Source organism: Atheta coriaria, unplaced genomic scaffold (genome assembly GCF_025399875.1).
Source record: "Atheta coriaria isolate IRGN ID8LTWV9N9 unplaced genomic scaffold, Caltech_Dcor_3.1 hic_scaffold_4_pilon, whole genome shotgun sequence".
Lineage (NCBI taxonomy): Eukaryota > Metazoa > Arthropoda > Insecta > Coleoptera > Staphylinidae > Dalotia > Dalotia coriaria.
The window spans coordinates 3699164-3723296 of NW_027045446.1; the positions used below are offsets into that span (position 1 = coordinate 3699164).

Here is a 24133-nt window from a genome sequence, read left to right on the forward strand (position 1 = left end):
TCCAAGCTTCGACCACTTAAACGTTTTAAAGGGCCTGAACGTCTGAGCGTCTGCTGGCCGGTTCCGCAGTTTCGCTTCTGCTGTTCAGTGGTGACAGCTGGTAGATAGCACAATGGCACGCGATGCGGACGCACAACCCAGCCTAAAAGGGTTATTATAAACGTACTAGAAAGCAATCAAGGAAGTATGTCTTATTTATCGTATGGCGCCCGGCGCCTCCACTGCGTTCCAAGTTTTGCATAGATTCGTTTTGCTCAACGCCTGTGAGGGCGGCACAACGTGCTGCTAACACGCACCTTCAAGTACAAGTAGTGGACGTCCAAGTTAAATTCCAATTCTTTCAAAAAATATTTCAAGTTGAACAATAAAATTTCAACATTTGAGCGTAAAAATTAAAAATGCAACTTAATTTCTGATGCACAATTTTTTCAAGATTATTGCTTATTTCTATATATTTCTAAAAGCAGAAACAGTTGAAGCAATGATTACTATTTATTTATTCTACTTTCAACCAAAATTCTAGTGTTTGTGGGGATGAGTAGGTTGTAAACGCGCCGACTAATTTTCCGGCCGCATACTCGCATTTTATTTTATCTATGAACAACCCCTTCAACCTTCAACCGCACCAACCAAGAACACTATAGCATAGCAGGCCTTATCGCGTCCTCATTCTCACCTCTTTCCCTCTTTCTTTTTCCTTACGGCAATGCTGGCGAACAATTTGCTATTGTCTGCCTTATCTTCGTGCACTTCACACCCCGTCAAAGCTTACCGCTTACATTCATGGCGTATTGAAGGTGTTTCTTACTGGCTAATTAGATCTGTCCCGTATTCAATCCTCCTTTTTGTTTTTACTTTAGTTTTTTTTTTCAGTAGCAGCGCTTGACTCTTGCTTTTGGTGTGTTTCCCGGCGCCTCCACATGAGTAGCTATTACGTTTCGGCGCGGAACCGAGCGCGTGCCGCGCGTATCAAAAAGTCGAATTGTCCGGGAATTGCCCGCCGTGAAATACGATTCAGCGACACGGAATGGGAAACAATGGCGGGCTCAATTCGACGCGCTAATGAAATTTATCTAGCGTTTTTAAAGCTTTACATATAAATTGGGTCATTGTGCAAGTCATTAATATGAACAGCGTATCAACGACTCTAAACTACACCCGAGCAAATTAAAAGAAAAACTACTACAAGTGATTTAATTTTAAAATCACATAAAAATATTTAAAACAAAGAAAAATTAATTTTAAAATAATACAATAATGGTTTTATAAATATGAATCATAAATACTGCTTATATCAATAATGCATTTGGTTTACGCATTGCTCAATTTTCCACCGCACTACTCATCATCCTGCGCTGGTAAATACAAATTTTAATTAAAGTTCATTATTAAATATTAAACGCAGTTCCGGTGTTATCTGTATTACACACCAGCGCAAACTATTCCAATTTCAAGTTGGAAAACCTATAAAGAGATAAATATTTGGGCCAAAATATTGAACCAACAGTGTAAAGGATGTACTTACCGATGCACCACTCTCCGGATATTTATAGTGCTAGTCAGGCGAGCCAATTAATCGTGATTCCCAGCTACATGGTACTGCTGCAATTGAGCTATATAAATGTGCCGATGTGCCAACGGAATACAATGAGTCAGCATGATCGCGAAAGTGTATGACAGCTTTGTGGGATTTTCGCGCAAAATCCAGCCCGTTCTACGCATTATTATCAAATTAGATTGAGTCCGGACGGTTTGTTATTGATGACCATTTAATTGCAACATTTCATCGATAACAATACGTTGTTATTTTTTGATTATTTGTTTAATTAAAATATTAGTGTGATTGTGAAATTTTATCGTTTCGGAAACACTCTAAATGTGCATCATAAACGCAGATGTTTGCTGGGCAAATAGTGTGAGGTTTATTAATTTTACGACAAGAGAATTTACGATCCACAAGTGAAATTAATTACAGCTATTAATATATTTATGTATTTGTGTTTAATGTAAAAAACATATTAAAATTCCAGGGGTACGATAATAAATAAATTTATCCTCAGAATATTTGTTACGTAAAAAACTATTTATTTTACATAACGTTACAGGTTTTATTTTTATCTCGTTCAAAATAAAAGCACAAACAAAAGCACAAATTAAACTATGGTATAAACATTTTAATTGTATTTTTAAAAATAAATGTAGTAAATAATCCTGAAGAGTGATTCTCAATATTGTTCCCGTTGTCAGAATATTTTTAAATCAATTCAAACATAAATCAATTTTTTGATTTGTAAAGTGATGTAAATACAACATTTACTACAAAATAATATTTGTAATTACTTTGCCGCACTCATAACAAAACACTAATTAAATTTTTAATAGATAAGTAATATTAGGTAGGTACTGGTCGCGCCAGTGCTGTACTTTTCACAGAAACATGAAAGCAAGCTCATTACAAATATAAATATTTTAGGAAACCTTTTCAGTTTTCATCTGTTATTTGATCCATCAAGCCGAAAAATGTATATAATTTTTTATTCATACAGAATATTTGTAATAAATTATTTACTTTTATATTCTGCATTGGTTATAAAATAATAAAACGCTAGAGGCTAATGGATATAAATCTACTTAGACTAACACTTAACTATGCAGTACTTTTTTCACGATTCCATTTGACATTGCACTTTAGCCATTCGATCATATTGAATTCGCGGATAGCGTTGCATTCGTCGCATGTTTTGATATACTATGTATCGTTTACATGATTCGGCTAATAAGAATAAATATTATTTAATGCAGTAGGTATATGTTTATCCTAAAATATTGCTTACAAACTATACACTTTCTCTCGTTTATTTTCAAATATTTTAATTTATTTCCATCTGTTTTTTAGATTTATTTATATAATTTATTATTATTTAGGATAATATCATCAGTCAATGTTCAATCTTTTTTTTAGTGGTAATAAATGAAGATATCTTTGGTAAATACTGTAAATTTATAGGTTTCAGATTAAAAAATTAAATATTTTTGTAAAATTGCCCTAATTTTGATTGAAAAAAAATTTAAAAAGAAATTTAAAAAATCTTCCAAATATTCATCATAAACTAAAATAAATAATAAAATTAAAAGTATAGGAAGCATTCTTGTTTATTCTAAGTAAATACGATGTATTTTAATGTCAAAATTATTAAAACAACATTTCTATAATTATAGGTACTAATTGATGTGTTCAGTTGTCAACATTCGCCTTAAAATTTACAAATCTATCTAGAGCGTACCGTACTAACGTCCCGATATGTCAGTTTCCACATAATGATGATGCAAACGAGCATTGATGACAAAAGCGCGCAGGCAAAAACTCCGAAATGATAAAGCCACCCTAGAAATATGCCTTCAATGCAATATAAATCTATAAATCTATGGAAACGAGAGCGACCCGTCGGGTGTTGCACAAAAGCAACTGGGAACGAAATAAAAACTTGTCTTGTTTGGCGGCGGCGTGCGGTATTGTTATGCTCGTTTAAGATGCGCTTTATACAAAAGGCGAGCGAGGAGAGGGAGTCGCGGAGATTTATTGTAATATGAAAGGCAGCGCGATCATTGTAATAGAGACAGCCATCGCGTGCACCGGCGGGTTGTGTATACTGAAGCAGGCGTTGTAGTAGTCGTCTTCTTGGAAGAGCGAATCCGGTTGATCTTCCATGTCTGCGAAACAAGCAAAGGGACATTTCATCGTTATCAGTTATCAGATGCGCAAGCTTCTGCTCTGATCGTGGATGTATACAAAGAGCATCGAAATGCCAAAGCGCAGATTTAAGTCAAATCCTCTATTAATGGTTTTCCCAAATAATAATTCGCCGAGAGATTGCAAAGTTGAAAATAGCACTTTATATGAATCTAATGAGCGATATTTACCTGCAACTGGCATATTTTCCGAGTCGTCTGTGACGTCGTTAAGTTTTTTGCGAAACTTGCCTGAAATAAATCGAATAAATTCATATTTAGATATTTTATGCGTTGAATTGTTCGATTTGATGCAGCAAATAAAGATATATGAATATTAATGGTGGCGTTTTTATTGTCTGCTTCAAACAGTCAATAAAACTATTATCGCTGATGCGAAACGTGAATGGAAAAAGCACGGAAGGGAACCACCACCATCGTTCGATCGACCGGCGCCTCCACAACTGACTAACCGCTATATTAAGGCGTGAGGCTTCAACTAATGCATAATTTATAGAATATATTAAGCGGTGTTGATTTGTAAGTGAAATAAATTATGATATTGCATGTTTACATGACGTATCTGCTAGTAAATCCATTCGAATTTACAATTTGAATGACTTTTCTACTTTTAGCAGCCGGGTTTCATTATACAATGTGTTTGAAGGCATTGAAATTAAAAATCAATGCGCTAACGGGAGATGCAACAATGACAGATAAGTTTACACTAGATTATCGCATTGTTTCGGGCGCTATTGTCTCGCGATGCAAATTTCATTTGCTTTGAATTTTGCACAATTGCTAAACCAGTTAGCCCTGTTTGCTGTTTATAGTAATTCAGGTGTGCTAGTTCGAAATTCCACACCGGTTTTATTCGAGTTGTTGGTGAACCTACTGTTGTCATGCTGACAACAAATCGAAAAGCATAAATATAAATCACAAACTTTAATTATATTCAATTGATTAATTTCAAAACATGTAAACTTATAAAATAATTTAAAGTTTCGTTAAAGTAACAAAAAAGCTTTAAATTTTAATTAAATTGAGATTTTGTTCAACACCTTGTATGACGCTTGTGTGAATCAGTAGGTAAACTGGGGTTTAGGCTAGGTGGCGGTTGTGAACTGCGTTAACCGTGACAGTCTGCGCTTGTGCTGAGCTTCAAATATTAATCACTTCACATATTTAGCGGCGGCGGTCTTTCTGCCTCCTCCATACCGTCCCCCCGGTTTACTGGCGCACGAATGCAGCGCACTAAGTTTTTATCGCTCACCTTTTCTGTGCATCCCGTTGGATCGACGCGACGGCTTGGGTATTTCTGTAACAAAGAAATGAGGGATTTAGGAAAAGAAAGTTTTAATACGGAATTATTCATGCGTTCCATTCGTTCATCCCCCTGCAGGCAAGACGCAATATGAAAATGAAAATGATCTCGCTAAATATTTCTATTGAATTAATTCTCGAGATGTGCGATGCAAAACAGGATTAACTAAGAAAATTCGTTACAATTTTGTTGAAAAATTGAATATTTTTGTTTATAAAGTTATTGTTTGTAGTTTAAGTTAAGTTATGTTTGATATAATAATAGAAAAATTTATATTTGAACTTACAGAAGTTTTCTACAAATAATTATAAACTTATGCATAAAAGAACGTCAATGAAAACAAGTTTGGAGTTTATTTAAAACGAATTTCCTTTAGCGCCCGCCAAGAAAAGTTTAAACCCTGCTCGGCGATAAGAATATATTTATATATTTATATAAGTATTAGGACTAAGTATAAATTAGTTTATCCAGTGCAGTATTTTATAGAAGGTCTTTGATGCGCGTAATTCAATCGCAGCGCGGTTCGCTAGTCAAAGTTTAAAATGTATAACCGGGTAGAACGACATGGCGTTCATCAGGCTGAACAGCGCGCGCGGTGCAACTGCCGCGATTCCAGCCAGTTGAAAGCCACCCTCTGCGCTCTTGAGGAGTAGACAAGACGGCGTGCAACGCTGCAGTGCAACCTCCGTTGAGAGGAGAGGGAGCAAGTTTCAATCCGGCCAACTCGTGCGTGCCGCTAAAGAGTTAATTCCGACGACGAGAGGAGAGAGATGCCCAGTCGTCTGCGTCGAGCCCTTATCAAAATCGCGCATATTTCTCAAAGTGCCTTAATTACTTTGCAAATATAATTAATTAAAATTTCATTGCGGAGGAGTTTGGGTCGACAGGCGGGCGCTCTGGCTAAGTGTTAAAAAACGCAGACAATCGGCGGGCGCAAAACATTTCGAATAAAACTTTCGGCCGTTCGAAGGGTTTAGCAAACTTGGTATCAAAACTTTCAAAAGGGGAATTAAAGATTTTCTGCTAGTTTACCTTATGAATTATTACTAGTTTTAATATAGTTGATTAAATTAAAAATTAAGTTCTAGTAATTTTTTTTGCATATTAGTTCATTCCTGTGTGTATTTTATCTATTACAAAGTATTACAATAAATGAAGACACTCCTTGACTCTTCTGTATCATGTCAAGAAGGAGGACGTAAGGAAGCAGTGAACACCGAAGGCAATGAACCAATATAGCCATTATAAGTCGGTATTGCGGCCGTTGCTGCCGCAGTAGCGGAGCGGGTGTTAAACCGTTATGCACTCAGAAATCTAAATCCTCGTAAAGGTTTTACGACGAGTCAATCTTAAACTAAAATTGCTTACTATAAAAGTACCTTCGGTTAGCCCAGATGAGAGGATGCAAGACACGAACGCAAGTAAGTAATAAATAATTTAGAATTTAAGTTTCTTTTTACACTTGTTTTAAAATTTTCCTAAAAACAACTATTTCATTTTTTAGACAATATCTAAAATGTTTATGCTGAACTTTCAATTCAGTTTGAAGCACTTCTGCACAAACATTTCTTATTTCCTCTCATTTTCTCGCGAATATTTATTTATACGACGTCCGCTGCAACCATAAAGAATCCTATCGCCCTTAATATAAGCACGCACTGATAAAACGCCCCTATTTCATGCACCCCACACTCATACACTCGCAATTCGCTAATATATAAAGCGATACATTCTGTGCGGAGTGCAAGCGGCGTTTTTCCGTTTATATAAATATTACGAATAAGGAATATATATCTTTCGGGGCTGTTTACATCTCCCCCTATACTCTGGCGCTCGCATCCGAAAAACGCAATCGAAATAATTCAACTTACACACACATGTAAATACAGAAACTATGCAAAGCACACGTCATGAAGGGGAAGTCAGTCATGTCTAGCCGAGCAGAGTAGTTGCTTTCTGACCCGCGGCAGACACGATATCCGGATTCGGAATGCCCGGAAAAAGATCAGATCACACTTTTGGCGTTCGAAAAGTTGCAACTGCTGCGTTGCATATTCAATGTTTGAGAGAAAAAGTTTCAGCCCAATGCGAAATGGATTGGTACTCACCATAAAGTTGAATGGTGCCGTCTGTATCCCCCAGTGAGTTTTTCGCGATGCACTTATACGATCCGTAATCGCCAGCGGACACCGTCTTGATGGTCAATTGCATGTGGATCTTGTAGCCGTTATCCTTGACGGTCACTTCATATTTACCACCTGCGGAGAAAAAAAGTAATCAAATGTTTTAATACTAAAATAATTTCTAGTCCGAGTTTAATAAAGTTCTAAAGCTAGTTTATTACTAGTTTAGCCAAAATGACTTACACTAAATTAAATATAACAATGAGGCATTCGTTTTTTATCGGTGCCCGACGCAATAAAAACGTCACGATATTTCAAACGGCGTGCAGGAGAGTCGTACGCTCGGAATCAGATATGAAGTAATAACTAGATTTAAATGCCGGCATCAAATGCCGTCTTGCAGTAACTTAGTGGTTTTAATAAGCTAATATAGGGTAATAATGTGCTCACCACGACGCGACGCGACGTTTTATAGATTCGCATACTTTTCCAACTTTCAACTTTTCCGCATCTATAGTTGCGGGTATCATATTGCCTTCAAGCGGGCTCTTACTTTTTTAAATTGCTATTCGTTTCTGCTTTATGAGGTACCTACTATTACCCAAGTAATGGTAACAGTAAGATTTTACAGAAATGAATTTGATAAATTGACAAAATTACATCGCATTTACTATTTTACTCTCGAAGTTGTCCGATAATAATGGTCGCGTTGACCTTTTGTCGACCTGTCGTCCGGAAGACGACTTTTATGTATGGCCGGTTGGTGCAGCACCGCGCACGCGGTCGAAATCTCCCGAAATCGAAAAGTAAATAATTGCATCGTATACACGTACGAATAGATCTTCGCTGGACCCGCGACGAGAAGAAAGGCACCAAAGGTTTTTCCAACATTGAGACATTTATATATTACCCATCGGTGGCACTGGCGTTTGCCTCTTTTGGCCCCGGGCTTTGTGTTGGTCTCTTTGCGTTTTTCACCGCGGACCCCGAAGTCTTTTTATTATTATTTTCACTTACTTTGCGGAACAATCTCGCCGTTGTCCGTCGTCCAGTAGTTGATGGATTTTGGGTACGCTTCCGAATGACAATCTAAAGTGATTTGTTGACCCTCGTAGGCTCCGACCATTTGGTTTTGTATCCATATCATCGGCGGAACTGCGTATGAAAGAACCAAAAGAGAGATTAGTGGGATAATTAATGTTCGTTTCCACACCTGAATAACATGAAAGAAAGAATTTCTGGGTTACTCACAGTGCACAACCAGACTGATACGTTTGCTGACAGAAGGAGGAACCCCATTGGAAGCGATGCACAGGTATGGCCCCATCTGTTGCCGTGTGACACGTGTAATATTCAAGATAGGACCCTCGACGCTCACGGCTGCAACAATGCGAAACGATGCGCAAACATAATGAATATAATTGACCGCTCGCATGTAGGGAACCGCGCTGAACCCAACTCGATTGGTGTGTAATACAATTTGCGCCCTGGTCCACTTATTCACACACTTGTTCTCAATTGCTCTCATGAAGCTTTCAATAATTTACACCTAACCACCGTCAACAAGTTCAGTTACAAATGTTCCAAAAAAAAATTGTAAAACTGATCTAGAAACATGTTTTTTTCACTATTGGACTTCATGGTGTGTTGATAAAATATCGATTGCTCAGCCGTACCCAGTAAACATTGCAAGTGCAAGTGCAAACTGCATCCGAGGTTGTTACATTATTGTTTCAGTGAGCGCCGGCGACCCGCATGTGTGATGATGCGAACACGCTTCTTGTGCACTCTTCACGAGCCAGTAAATTCAACTCACCCCGTCCACCTCTGCGCAGGTACGCTCCAAGCCCACAGACTGCAAACGATTTGGAAGCGAACGGCTCGCTGGTTACCAAGCAGCTGGGGAGACGCGTTCAAATAGACAATGCTTAATCGATTATGGACATTGGACAATTCTCCAGCAACAGCACAAGCGTAAATTATTATTGTGTTTTGTCAACTACAACATTGAAATAATTTGAATGTTTCAAACTCTTTTTTTTCAAGTTTCTGATAAATTTTTGCACAGTTTTATTTGATGTCGTTCGAGTTTCTCGAGTTGCTCGTAACTTTTATTGCGTATTCATTCATGGGTAACATCGGCTGTATTGTATCGTATGTAGGTGATGTTTGTTTCCAAACCTTTCGAAACAAACTTGTGCCCACATATTGAATTTATCAACGATGTGAATTCTCGATAAACGAAATGATAACATGCTCGATATTGAATGTTTGCTTTTACCTTTTGAGTTGATTTTAATTGTCATTCAAATTTCGTATTTATTAATGGCGTAGGTGTTGCGTGGTTGAGGTGAACAAGTTATTAACGTTTCCATTGGCATAAAGTTAACTGGTTTCTAAATTAAAGTTCGGTGAAGAAAGGAAACGCAAATGAACAATTTTCAAATCAAAACATAATTTGATACAAATTCTATGCGTAAAGTTTTGTTTAAACTTGATGTGTTCGAGTGGCAGTAATTATTTGTGGAGCGAATCACTTGAGACTAAAGTAAGTGTGAATAAGTGTAAATATTTAAAAAGTTCGCCGTGCTAAATTACCTTCTTCACCGGTAATTAATTGCACCGGTTCGCCTCCTTCGCGTTTCCACGTGATCGCTGGTTCGGGCGATCCCTTCGCGACGCAACGCAGCGCCACATTGGAGCTCTCTCTGACGATCATGTCTGTGCTAGTCGGGTAATCCAATATGTCTGGCGGCACTGCAACCAAACACACACACACTGATTAGTACAACGTGTCGATGGTTAATGTAGCTGGCGATTTAATTGTTTGCTCAGTGGACGTGGGTCGCATGAATCAACTTATTAGTTTTCCTTACCCAGTCACATTTTCGCGCATTAGTGCCAAAATTAAACAATGACACACCATCGTACAGATCCTATGCAAATATTGTGTCGGGAAGTACAAAAATAATTTCTCATCGCGCATTAAAACATCCACGGCCTTTCATTTGCAGCGCGTCTATTGTTCGTATAAAAACATATACACATGCGGACAGCGGGGATGAAGAGATGCGCCATTGTGTGATACATGGATGAATTACATATCCTGGCGTTGGTGTGATCATCACAGATTATACGCTGCCTGCTTGCTTAATATAAATCAATTAAACGCAACGAACGCTGAGTTGCGACATGTGCGACGATGCTGCTGCCATGAGATGATGGAGGAAAACACCTCCCGAGATTCCCATGATTCGGTGTTATGTAATTTGATGGCTGTTTTACATACATTTGCATGTTATTGGCGCGGAGATGCAGAGCGGCTACACGCCAACCGCATTTGCGCGGCGGCCGGGACAAATTCGTCGGCTTTTCGCCGTCGGTGTGCCCGGAGTGGTTTTACCTGTGCCATCCGACCGCATGCCAATGGGAACATGCTCAGCTCGCGCCTTGTCCCCAAGAGTTACATTGAAACTCACTATTGCTATTAATTATTAAACGGGATTCAAATGGAGAACTCTAACACCTACTACTACAAACAAACATCAAAAGCAAAATGATTTTCTTTTTTGCCACAAATTACGACTAAATTTCAGAAATTAAATTTTGTAAATTTTCTTGTAAGAACCAGTGGATAATTTACGAAAGTCTAAAATACTGATGCTAGTTAGCAACACGTGCCAACATCTTGTTTGTACAAGTTTACATGCATCATAGTTGAATTCAAGTCAGCTCCGGCAACGCCACTGAATATGAATAAGTCATTCAGCACAAGTCATGACTTATTATTCTGAAGGCAATGGTTTGAGAATGTCATTACACCACATGTCGGAAGTGCAAACATGTGGTGATATCCACAACCACCTTAGGGAACGACCAAGTTGCAGGTACTACAAAAATCTAACACTTCTACTTCTACATCACAGCTCACTTTGAAGTGTCCTACAAGAACAATACCCACTCCTCTCAAGCATGAAAGAACTTTGAAAATCAGACTTTGCTAACTACGACCTTCTTTAAACCACAATACTACACTGTTTTACTATAACCTCAGAAAGGAAGTGGAAAGTTATATTTTTGAATGACATAATGATTCACTGAAATTAGGCAAGGAACAGTTCCGACTCTTGTAAGGTTGAGAGCGACCCTCAGAATCCAAGCGGACACAATACCCGCGTGGAGAAGAAAACAACACTGCAATTCATTACGGATTCCTGAGTGTCCCCTTGCAGGTTGGAATCGCAGACACAATGAATACTCGCCTGGACGTGTACAATGTGTTCCAGGAAAGGTTTTAAGCAACACTTCCTCTAACCAAGATTATAATTGAAACAAGCTGTAGATGATTGTGCGACACGTATCAAGGATTTGTATACAATTTCCTAAGGATCAAAACAACAGCTTTGTAAGAACGTAATGCATTGTTCTGCTCAGTATGCGACGGTGTTGTGCTGGAAATAATTAGACCCTTCAAATGTATCACGTTGCACATGACGCTTAGATTTTTAGTTGGGATTTAAATTACATTCAAACTATTTGCTTACCCACAGTGTCCAGATACCCGACTTGACTTTTCATTGGATCTGTGTTGATCTGACACATGTACCATCCTTTGTCAGACTCGCGCACCTCCTTGATGTGCAGGTACCACGTCTTGTGTTCACTGTGCGTCACGCCGATGCGATGGTTCTTGGTGATGACGTGACTGTGGATCGTCAGGATCGTCTGCGTGTCGACTCGCAGCCAGGCGACCTGATGCAATAGAAAGACGTATACAAATTTCATTAGAATACGCAATATTTGAAGCTTCCGCAAACAATTTCAGTGAGGGGTTGGTGCTTTAGATTTCATAGACTGGGGAGGCTGGCCCGGAAGGTCCTTTCTTGGTTTGGGAGATCGGCTCGTTTTTATTGCGAGTTTTTTTATTGAAGGGATATTTGACAAGACGTTTCTTGTGTTCCGCGTCTCTTCTTCTGCTACATGCAATGAAAAGGCACAAATATAAATTGACAACTATACAAAGTGTCACGAAACTAAACAAATTAATTTGATAAAACCCTACATAGAATTAAACATAATTTTTTGTAGATTTAACTATTTTTTAAGTAATCTGAAGGTGGATTCGAAGATTTTACATTTATTTAATTATATTTATTATGTTTTGTGGATCAATATAACCAAATACTCTTTGTGTATGAGTAAAGAAGACTTTTTTACAACCTCGTATTCGAATAACCCTAGTACCAGAATGAAGGTAAGACCAGTGACAACATACACCGAAAAAGAGACAACGGCGTGTAGTATAGTGAGTAAGAAAAATAAGAAAAGCGCGGGGTGCGTCCACGGGAAAACCTGGAAATGTTACATAAAACGCTGCGGCTACGTGGGCACCGGCGCAAATAAAACAAAATAAGCCAGCTCCGGAGTGGAGCGGAAAATATAAAGAGAACGGAAAACAATTCGCGTTTTTTATGCGTCCCGAGTGGAGGGTTGCGCACCGAAACAATTTATTTATTACAACTATTCACAAACAATGAAATATGCATATAAACTAAAGAATTGAGCAAATGTGAAAAAATGTGCGCGCAGGAAAAGAGGTCTACTAGAGTTTGCGACCAAACCGAGAAATATAAAAATACAACAGTAACAAAATAATAAATATTTTGCAGGTGTCTCGATATTTTATTTATTATGTGATATTTAAACATTTTGTTGTGGTGCAGTATAGCTAAAACTTAAATTTAAACTAGCACGGATATAACACCTTTGCATAATGGTAAATCTGAAGCCAGGAGAACAGTGTAAATTTAGTAAAAGCAGAAATCCGAATAGGAAAACCTCAAACGCCGAAGCAGAGACTCGGTAATAAGCAAAAATATAGACAGCAATGTGCGCGAAACGGCAACCACGTATTTAAATTCAAATTCAAAACATTCAAGCTAACGAGATTTGCATATCTGATAAAGTGCATTTACAGCGAGTTCCATCTATTTTTCTGACTGAAAAATGAAATGCGCTTAACAACGCTGCGGCACGCTGTCGGTGTCTTCAGATTTTCTTGCTGTCGCTGTATTTGAAATATGAGAAAGTATGAGTTATCTCAGGTAAACGTAGAATTGGATAACACGATGACATCTTCTATCATTAACACCCATGCAGTGTAAATATTAAGTTTTAGTTATACTATGTCAGTAAATAAAAAAAATTGAAAAATTGAAATATTTACAATTTACCTACAAATAATTGTGTGCAGCAATAAATATTCAACCTAACCACTCTTTATTACTCCATGTTGATTACAAACAATTTTGCACACGATTTCGGCGCGAACAAATCCGAACGCATACAAATAAGTCAGCTTCGATAAATCTATTCATTCGTTTGTTCCAATTCGCAGATTACCAACCTGTTTCACTATGTATAAACCCGCTGATAAAATAAGCACTAAATAATGGCAAAAACACTGCGTGCAAAGGTTGGGTTAGGTGTTTGTGTTTGCAAAAGTGATTTTGCGTCGAATTTATTGCGTTAAATCACACCTACTTGTGTGCTTGTAAGTTTGTGTGTGTTTAGTAAGCAGATTATGTTAAAGTTTGCTACGCAGAAGAACGAAGACACCACAATATTTAACACCTGTGCTGAAAGCTCTAGTTTTATGTCAGGGAATAGTGCGCAGTGCGACATGAATGCGCAAAACTAAATATGTAAACAATATAAATTCATTTTAGATTTTCATAAATAATATCAACCTATATCAACAATTTTGGTAGAGCGTTACAACGTTGCTTTACTCCAAAAATGCCTCAGGTACGCATTTCTCAGTCTAACATTCCACCCTTGCTCAAGTGGGAATTTAACGAATTGATAAACAATCTCGACACAATTAAATATTAATTAAAATACAGGTGGAAACACGCGTGCTCAGCGCATTCGCGTTTTCCGCGTTGTATATTTCATTTGGCTGCTTATTATATTAAAATGCCACGCGTCGCTTTTCCAGACGTGCACGTGCATACCGCGGAATCATAAATACGGAGTTTTCCATCAGTCGTGGCGGCAGGGAGCAAGAAATAGAGCCCTCATAATTACGCAACTCCCATTTGTAAACTTAAATTGAAATCGCGCTTACGTGGTAATTGTGTGATGAAAGGGAAACGCAAACAATTTCGAATCCTGCGCGCACTGTGCGTACCTAATCTCGTAATCTATACTATACAAACAACAAGAGAGAAAAAAAATACAACATAAAACCTAAACGAATTAAGGGTCAAATTTTGTTATGGCTGCAAAACTAATATTTTGATACTTTTTTGTGATAATTTAATAAAAACCATTTGTTTTGGTTCATTTTTATACAAATTATTATTATTATTATGTCTAGAGAAAATTTAATTTCTAAAATTAAAATTTTGTGGGAGTATTTCAAATATTTTCATATGGATTATACGCAGTCATTGTTACGTTTACATTTTACGTTAAGTTTCATGAACAAAGATTTCAATCTTTGAGTTATACTCTAATTAACGTGAGGGTACACTCGGAAATTAAATTAATTTTTGAATTAACTTTAATTTTAATTAAGTAAGTGCTTAATATCACATTTAATACGACGAAAAGTGAATAACTAAATTAAAGTAAAATATTAGCGAGTTTCGCTGAGTTCTGTGCTTAAAAGTTTTTCGACACTCACTTTGTACTGGCCCAAATCTTCGACAAGACATGCCATGATAGCCTCCCTTCCAACGGCGACGGTGACATTAGTAATGGGCTCACTGAACTTTGGATTTTCTGCAAAGTAACGACACAAAATTTAATAAATTTACAAGCAGTTCACGATTATTCAAAACACTAATTACATTTTAATGTCCGATATCAGCCGGAGAAAAAGAAAATAATGTAAAAAATCATGCTGGTACATTCGGGCGTACAAATAAATTTAAACGTCAGTGTAAAAAATAGAAAAAAAGAGAGAAAAACCAATGCATTTATGTAAATGCGTTCGCCGGCGTCGACGGAAATGCGGAAATTCTTAATGCACCGCACGAGAGTGCTTAATGCGTGCTGGACATGTTACGCGCGCACACAAGCCCCGCAGGCAAACCCATTGCGATGTAGAATGTAGATGAGATTTTCTATGATTAATCAAAGATTCAAAAGTGTCGTCTGTTTTTGTTCCGACATATGCGTCTCTTGCATTTATGCTTCATTTTTGCGTTTTTGTGTTCGTTTGCAATCGTTGGGCGGGATGTTCGCGACATTCGTATGTTTGCTGTGTATCGATTTAACATTCTGGCGTTTTATTTTATTGCCATGGCGTTATAAACTGCCACGGCGTTTCTATTAGGTTACCGCGACTCGCGACTTTGTCGTAATTAAGTTTATAGTTGTTTTTATTGTGTTGTTTCGTTTATTTTTTCATATTTTCATTTCGGTGGGGTGAGCTCAAATAGCAAGCCATCAAAGGGGATTTTATTATTTTGTGATATGAAAATCTTAACTGCTGGCATTAAATTTTAATTTTTATTCAATAGTGGTTAAAAAAACGATGATTTTTTGACACTATTCTTAATCAAAAAATCCTAGAAATATATTTTGTAGTGTTAATAAATCCAAACACAAAAAACACGCTTTCGAGTATTAATTAAAAGCAAACAGAACAAAAAGTGCACACGTTGCCGAAAACGATAAATGTGTTGATCTAGCAAAAGTTCAATCCGCTCTACCTGGCCATCATCCCCGGGTGCGTATGCAAAGTTTGTACGCACAATGCACACACCCACACATACGCTGCTGTTGTCGTTTTGCGGCGATATAATTAATTATGTGCGCGCGTTATTAAACACGCACCGGGCGCGCACAAAGCGAATTGGTCTGTGCCGACACTTATCACACAAGAGCATATTTGCTCCCGATTATAACTCGTGCGCGTTTGCTACGCGTCAACACGCTGATTACTCAATTATTTGCAGTCGCGTGCGCGGACGTGTTTTATTTGCCCACTTGCTCACTTTTTATCACACGTCCAAATTGTCATTTACAGTGTCATCACAGTGCGGATGCGTGGCTGCGCTCAAATTGATTTTCAGGTTTCGTGCCTCGGGATTAAGCCGGCGGCGCTGATGTGCATTTCGAAATGTGGACATTATACATGGTTAGTTGATATTCCGGCGTGTGCGCATTTGCTTCATTTCCTAGAGTGCAGTTTAATTTAATGGAGTGTGTTAATGAGCTACTACTGCACCTGCCCGATGCATACACACATCAAGATCCGGATCAGTGCATGTGTCTTTTTTGGTGTTAGTCAACTTTTGGTGATTTCAGTGAATTGCGACAACAAACAAAACGCTTGTTAAGGAACCACAAGGTTTGAGGTTTGATTAAATTACGGACGCTTTTCAGTTACAATTTGGCTAACTTGAACAGGACCGGAAACCAACACAAAGTGACTAGAGTCAAAACCACTTCCCACTGAAGGTCAGAACACATAAATCACAAAATCATTATGTTATCAAGGTTTACTTGGTCTTTTTGAGAAAACAAAAAAATGTTTCACAAATATGTTGAAGACATTAAAAATCTTCCTCGTTTTTTTACTTCCTTCCAAGTTACTTGTAAATCTACCGTGATAAATGTATACCTGAAGGTTGGATGCGCCTAGGGAACATTTTTTCCGGTAAAATTTGCCGTGTAATGCCCGAAACGTGTTTTTTAAACATCGCCCAATTATGCTAAACCGGAGTGAATAATTAGGGTAGTTTAACGGTAAACAGTGTATCCATAAAGCGGGCTCGTCATCCAGCCGCAGCCCTCGCAGCAAATATTTTGCCAGAAAACACGCGGGATGCTTGTTGAGGCGTCGAGCATCGAGCACCTCGCGCTTCATAAAATATTAAAAACGCAAACGTCGAAGGAAAGGACTCTTGTTTTGCTTACGCTCCGCTTCTCGAAGTTGCCAGATACGAATTGCTATCATTATGTTTAATATCGAGCATAATTTCATCCTTAAACATATTAAACAAATTTACGGTTTGATGGCTTAATATTGGTACTAGAATTTTTTCAGCGCGCGATTCATACAGACATGACAAGTGCATATTTACAAGGTTTTAGCATTACGAGCGTAAGTTTTCGAAGTAGATGAGAGACATTCGTTTAGGGTTTTGATACTGGCGGCGGCCGGCAGGTTTTATGTGGCGTCGTTAAACGCCTCCTGAATTGAACGACAGAACCACATAAATCATTCTTATTACGGCACCGCATCGCGGCCGTAATTTATTCAATAAAGTATGCATGCAAAGATAGTAAAGTGGAAAATTATTCAGCGATTTGATTTTACATAGACCCAAGATTGTTTCCGGACATTCTACATGTAGTCATATTTTTTTCTACATAAAACTTAATGAATTCATGTTCATATTTTCATCTTATAAACATTTAAAATAAAATTATAAAGTAAAAAAATGTTTTTTGTTGTGTTAAGTGAGTTTTGTCGCAACTTTATTTTTATAATCGTTGACGACATTAAAAACACAGTTATAGGAATGCAAATAATAAATTTTCGAAGATATTAAACTCGAATGGACCATAAAAACTACCACTGCGCTAGGAATAGTTTTAAGAGCTAGCAGCCCCCATCCACATGGACTTGCACCGCCTCGGGGCAGCAAACATCGTGGGTATAATTGGAATAAAGTTTTATCACACAATCCCTAACGTATAAAACGCGTTCGGAAGCCAACACAAGGTAAACGGTTATACTATAGCCTATATCCCATTGCCCATAGGCGGAAGTCGGAACATTTATTTTATTTCCCAACTAATGTCCCTGCAAATAGCTCGGTATTAACATGGAACATCGTTCGACGAAATTAACGCAGTGATTTTCTAATGTATAGAGGTAACTATAAGACTGTAATCAATCACATAGGGTGTTTGATGTTGAGCTTTGATATTTTATCAATTTTATTCGAGACCTAGGCTAATATGAGATGATGCGCTGTTAATGTGATTGGTTTGTTGATGAAGTCAAAGTCGGCGCAACCAGCCAGCTTTTTGGTTTAGTGCGAATGCGAATAATAAATGACTAGTCCATCGGGGCAAAACCGCAACTTGGGGTATTTTGGGATTGCCCTGCTTTCAAGTTGTCTATTTCAATGTCCATTTTCTAGCCATTGACAACCCCGATATGTTTGTGGCTTAGTTTTGAAAACTAATTCGATCCGCTGGGAGTAAAGATCCTTCAAGTTGTGTTTATAGAGATAATCGAATAAAATGATGTATGAGGGTGTATTGTTTTCTAGATGGCGCCAGAAACAAGTTCATTGCATGGAATATTTAGCAATATTTTGTTTATAGCTGCGTTTTAATTATTCAGTGATTAATAGTTACTAAATTTTGATATTTAAAAAATGTGTTTCAACTTTTTCGTTTTTTTTTAATTTAAAAATCTCATTTTGGTGTTCTATAGAAAAATTGAGATTTTTTTTGAATGTTAAAAACGTGTGTTTATGTGCATCACGTATTTTTATTATGTGTATAAATAAAAGGGAATGACACATGCACACCAAACGCATAGTGCATCTGCAAAGCTTTTACGATAATGAAAAGTAATTCTTATTTTATATGCATGTCCAGGATAAAACCATACAAATCAACAGCAATGCAAATTTTGTGTTTATTTAGCAAGATAAAAACTCGTATTTTTGTAATAAAAATTTTGTGAATGCAAAATAAACTTGCATTAATGTCTTATCATGTATTTTTTAATTTGTTAACCTGTTAATAGCTGTTAAATTAATTAATTAATTGCATTTAAACTGTCTATTAATTAACTACTTTGTTCAATGGCAATTTTTGAACGATATTTGTAAATTTCGAATTAATTACGTAAAATCGCTCAGAGTGAAACCACCCGCACACAATGCACTTTTATTGATCCGCCAGCTAGTGGAAAATTGAGCCAGAAACCAACAAATAAATTGAAACTTTCCAAACAACAAAATAATAAAATCGAATGGATTTATGTGTATATCGCGATGCGCCATCAGCCGTCGATGGAAAAGCGCGGCGATGGCGATACATCCGCGCACGGATACAATCTATCTATTAGCCCAGCAACATTAAAACGCGCGTCGGCGGTCGCTTTCATCATAAATATTTAAATTAAAATTTATCCAAATGCGCGCGATTGTGTTTTACAAATAATACTTTGCATCGGCGCGCGTATCGAGCGTGTAATGTGCAGGAAACGCAGGATCAATTCTGGATCGAATACTGACGGACGGCCTCGGAAAAACACAATCTGCATGGCATTTCTATCTAAAATTTATGCTGCACTACGCGCGCTCACATGATGCACTCGCTTTTTGATTGTGTTAGACAGCATGTTTTTTTCGTGTGGCACATAACTCTTGTTTTATAATTCATGTTAAATCAGATACTCACGCGTGGACGAGTTTTCGAATTGGTGTTTTCGGCGATGTACGACTGGTATTTTTACTTGCAAATGTCAACTTGGTTGATTTTAGTTTTTTTATATTACTATTACTGTTATTACATTGTAAGAGTGGATAAAATGCATTACAAGTGTTTTTTGCGTCGTTATTGTCTCCGTGAGAATATTTTTTATTTCTATTTTGTCTCTGTGTTTATTTTGGTTATTTGTCATGAGACCATCGGCGCGTACTCAATCAATTAAGCGCACCTCTCAGAGGATGCACTTCGGAAGACTGATAATGATAAATACTATTCGTAGCCAGTAAAGAAAAGCCAAAAGGACTCAGGACGGCGGTAGTCCCGAAAGAGCAACTTTTGCCGAGTTGATTTCACCCTCGTTTCTTCCTTCGAGCCCTGTTTTCCTTTATTCCGCTCTACAACTTTTGACTTTTTGACTTTCTGACTCTAAACTTTCACCTTTTCAACCAAAACAGAAAAAAAACCTATTAGTTGATGTGCTAAGCTCATTCTTTGGCCGAAAGAAACAAAACGACAAGTGTAGAGTAAAAATTTAAACCGAACTTTGGTGGCGTTGTACAACTGCAGCATTTAACATTTCATTGCTTCCAGGAATTCCACCGCGACCGAAAGATTTGCGATATACTCGAAACACAAATAAATGATTGACATTCCGGTACGTCTCGCTGTCAGCCTTCACAACTCTGCCTTCCTGTTTCTATCGGTTGATGTACGTGAGTGTCGAGGGAATGTGACCCAAATATGTTGCACCGAAGCCAGAAAGTATAGATGCTCCTAAATCGTTTTGGCAACGCTCGATTGAGCGACCGCATCGATTTATAGTGTCCCGAAAATGAATATCAGGCGCACCAACCGCGCGCGAATGCAACATTTCAATTTTAATTAGTTTATTAACCCGAAAAAACCCACGCCGAATCCAATTAAGCCGCGCATATCCAATCAGTTTGCAGTTCTGCACACAATGGGGATTATGTTTTCATAAACCCTGGAGGCGGCGCCGATTTTCATCCTTGTATTATGCCGTGGACATCCACACGATTCTATCTGCATTGCACTTGTGCAAATAAATGAAGCTAGCACGCATTTTTTCCAGCGTATATGTTATCACATGTGCCAAAATGTGAAAACAATAAATTGTTCGGAAAGAGTAAAAAACACGAAACATACCAAAATGTGTCACAAACATTTTTTTAAAACTAGCTATTTGTGTGCTTTGTTTCCCGTTGATATGGCCACATTAATTTTTCTTTCTATGCGAATGAATCACAATTCCAGTTTCGGAAATGATCCATGAAAGCTTTTACCTCTTTTTATCCCGCCCATAAACTCGCGAGAGACTTATGACTGCGAAAATCTATGAACCGTTCGCCGAACGCCCGCCGAACTTTGCGTTTGGAGGCGGCACGGCACGACGTTGGAATCATTCGATATATATTATTACCGTTAGGCAGCATCCGGTGGCGGAACTTTAATTACTCGCGCTTTAATTACGTTTCCAACCGCACGCTTCGATTCGCCGTCTCTTGCCACCCCACGGGAGGCTGCTCCTCGATAATTCGCAGGTATGTATGTGACCAAGCAGAGATTATACCTGCAATACTGAACGTTACAATAAAAATCTGTTAATTTTCTTAAATATTTTCTTTAAATTTACCTCGGTAAGGAGAATTATTTAGATATAAATAATATTTATACTTGATGTTTACACCCTGAGGGTTGTAAAGCTATCATCCACTCTCCTGGTTACTTTGGCTGACATGGTGGAGGCGCAAACGTGTAGTTACAAGTTCAATAATGTCATAATAATTCCTGCAAGGCGACCTTTACGCGCCCGCGCGTTTACACCAGCAATTAAATATCAACGACGACGGCGGCGGTAACGCTTGGAGGTGGGAGCGGTGGCGCGGATGTGAGCGGTTGGGTGTGGATTAATATTCACGGATTTTCGCACATATACTCGCGTTCGCTTGGCCGCGTTGACGACTAACTGCTCAGTAATTACGAGCGTGCGTTTGCAGCATGGACATGTAAAACGGTCGTAATGACGAGGAAATTTCGTTTTGGATTAATTAAGTGTCGCTGCCTGCGATAGGTGCATTTTTTATGCTTATTTGCAATAAAATTGACACAAAATTTATGTACTTTTAACCAAAATCAATTATTCATGTTATTGAATAACAGAAGAAAAAAACTGATTTAAAGTATTCAATTTTTGCCCCCCGGCGACTTGGTATAATTGTAAATGATTTAATCATTTTTTTCCGCCCGCCAGAATATTAATTCATTATTCGTGAACATGACAGACGATTAAATTTCCATTTAACTTGCTTTTTCTTGGTCTGACACGGTAGTAATCGATTTTTTTGCACGTTTATTATTAGAAGCCAAACCTCACTCTCTAAAATCACAAAAATCACTAGAAATAAAATTCGAATTCGCCCCAATTCCCAGAGTTATACATATATAAAAGCAAAATAAATCGAGTAATAAAACTTTTTCGTGCTTTCGTCCTTCCACATGCAAAAATCATGAGGTTTATTATTGCGGCCGAGCCGGAATGGTCCTCACGCACGACCTGCATGATCCGCAAATCATCAAACCTAAAGCCCGAAAAAATCGCCGAAATACAATGGCTTCAACTGCATGCCATGCGTGCGTAGAGAAAAATCACCCGGCGATAGGCAATATCGGCGCGTAAACGGTTTTGGGATTAGGCCGACGTGAGGCCCTTTTGAGGAATAACTTGTAATGAATATTTGAGCGCCTATTATATTAGTAGCAACAGAAGATAAAAGGCCAACGATGCAAGATGTAAGTCATGTTTTATCGATGACAACCCAAAAGATTTTTTTTGTTTTAAGTGAAGATGGGTGAAATAATATTGTGTGCTGCACATATTGAAATTGAAATTGCTTATAACGCACTCACAGTCACCATTAGCGCTGAGACAAGATGAAAGTACGAGTACACTGCTGCGGTGGCGGATAAGAGATGATAAAACGACGGCGCAAAGGGGCGGCACGTATTTGCTTTATGACACCTGTTTGATGCGAGCGTCGCTTCGTCGAGACCACACTGAGGGTGTACGCCGGAGAGGGCCTATGCGGGGTTCTTTTACAACCGGTGCGCGCTTTCTTTTTGACGCGAGGTGGTAGATAACGCGGATGACAAGTGCGTCCGTGTCAGCCACCTCAAACCGCGAGCAATAACAATGTAATGTTTGTAAGCCAACGGCGGGAGACGAAGGATGAACACGGAAAACACAAAAGTACCGGTGTAAAACTACTTCTGGGCTTAGTCTCCATCCCTGGAAATGTCTTTTGATAAAGTCTGAAGCTCAAACGCAGTCATTAAATAGCCGCTAGAGACTGAGCAAAGAAAAAAATATTATAATAAATATTTAGCTTAATAAAATTTGAATTGCTTATTGATTGAAAATAATATATAAAATGACAGATGTTCGGAAAGTAATGTCTAACAAAAATCGACATTTTATGAAATAACGTTATACGATACGTTGGTGCAGACAGCATTAACGCATTTAGTGCCGTGTACCTACCCGCCACCCTGAGAATTTTATGCGCAGTGTGGAAAAGCATTCCGGATTACATTCGGATTTCTGCGCTGGAATCATTCGTTGACGGGCGATGGTTGATGCCGACGCAATTGAATTTGACATTTGTAGATTTAAACCGACTGTGAAAATAGCAAATAGGTAATAACCGAACACCGCCGCCGCTTCCCGCGGCGCAAAAAGCGGCGAGAGTCGTAACATTCGAGGAATGTTCCCTGCACTCAGCGAGGTGGCGAATAATGCCCACAGCGCGAATTGGATTCATCCTATCGACCGTCTTCACACCACAAGCACCTCATTCCATTCACTCTTAGAAAACACTTCAGTTTTATCTTTCACAAGCGCAGCAATGAATAAAAACGCGAAATTAATTCATGTTTTCGAATTGTAAACTTTCGCGAAAGCAATTTGTTTGAAAAATTTTTGATTGCAGTTGATTGCGGTATATTGCATTTTTGCTTCTTGACGGTAATAATTCAAACGTGAATCCACGGCGCGTTTTGCTTCAAAATGTCATGTTTTATTTGTTTTGGGGTGTTGTACGCGTTGTGCCAGCAGTCGAATTAGAAAACAAATTTTCTTTCCGTGCGCAGGCGGCGCGCTTATATCTCCAGGTCACGCCACTTAGAATTTTTAATAACGCCCCCTCTCAACGCCAAGAAAACCCTAAGCATATAATTCCGACCGAAACCATAATATATTAAAATCAGACGGCGCAACATTTATTACAATCACAACGCAATAAATAATGTCAGGTACCTGTGCTTTAATGACTCCTGTTTTATTGTTTTTTGCGATTACTGAGTCACATTGGAGAAGAGGAATAGAAAATTTTAGAAATTTAACAACGTGTAGTAAAAACACGCTATGTGAAGTTGCCAATCGGCGTCGATATCTGACGATGGCACC

At 38.2% G+C, this 24133-nt stretch overlaps 1 protein-coding gene across 1 annotated transcript in view; it reads right to left on the minus strand.

The window, feature by feature from the left end:
• Positions 1-2123: 2123 nt before the first annotated feature.
• The window catches only part of LOC135791119 (neurotrimin-like), a 37202-nt gene continuing 15192 nt past the window's right edge, over positions 2124-24133 (minus strand). Inside the window, exons 2-10 of the mRNA XM_065301435.1 lie at positions 14867-14964; positions 11721-11928; positions 9775-9933; positions 8428-8556; positions 8194-8331; positions 7162-7311; positions 5003-5047; positions 3922-3981; positions 2124-3711 (exon numbers count right to left, since the gene is read on the minus strand). Of these exons, the coding sequence (XP_065157507.1) occupies positions 3578-3711; positions 3922-3981; positions 5003-5047; positions 7162-7311; positions 8194-8331; positions 8428-8556; positions 9775-9933; positions 11721-11928; positions 14867-14964 (1121 nt within the window). The 3' untranslated portion in view covers positions 2124-3577. The remainder of the gene's footprint in view (positions 3712-3921; positions 3982-5002; positions 5048-7161; positions 7312-8193; positions 8332-8427; positions 8557-9774; positions 9934-11720; positions 11929-14866; positions 14965-24133) is intronic.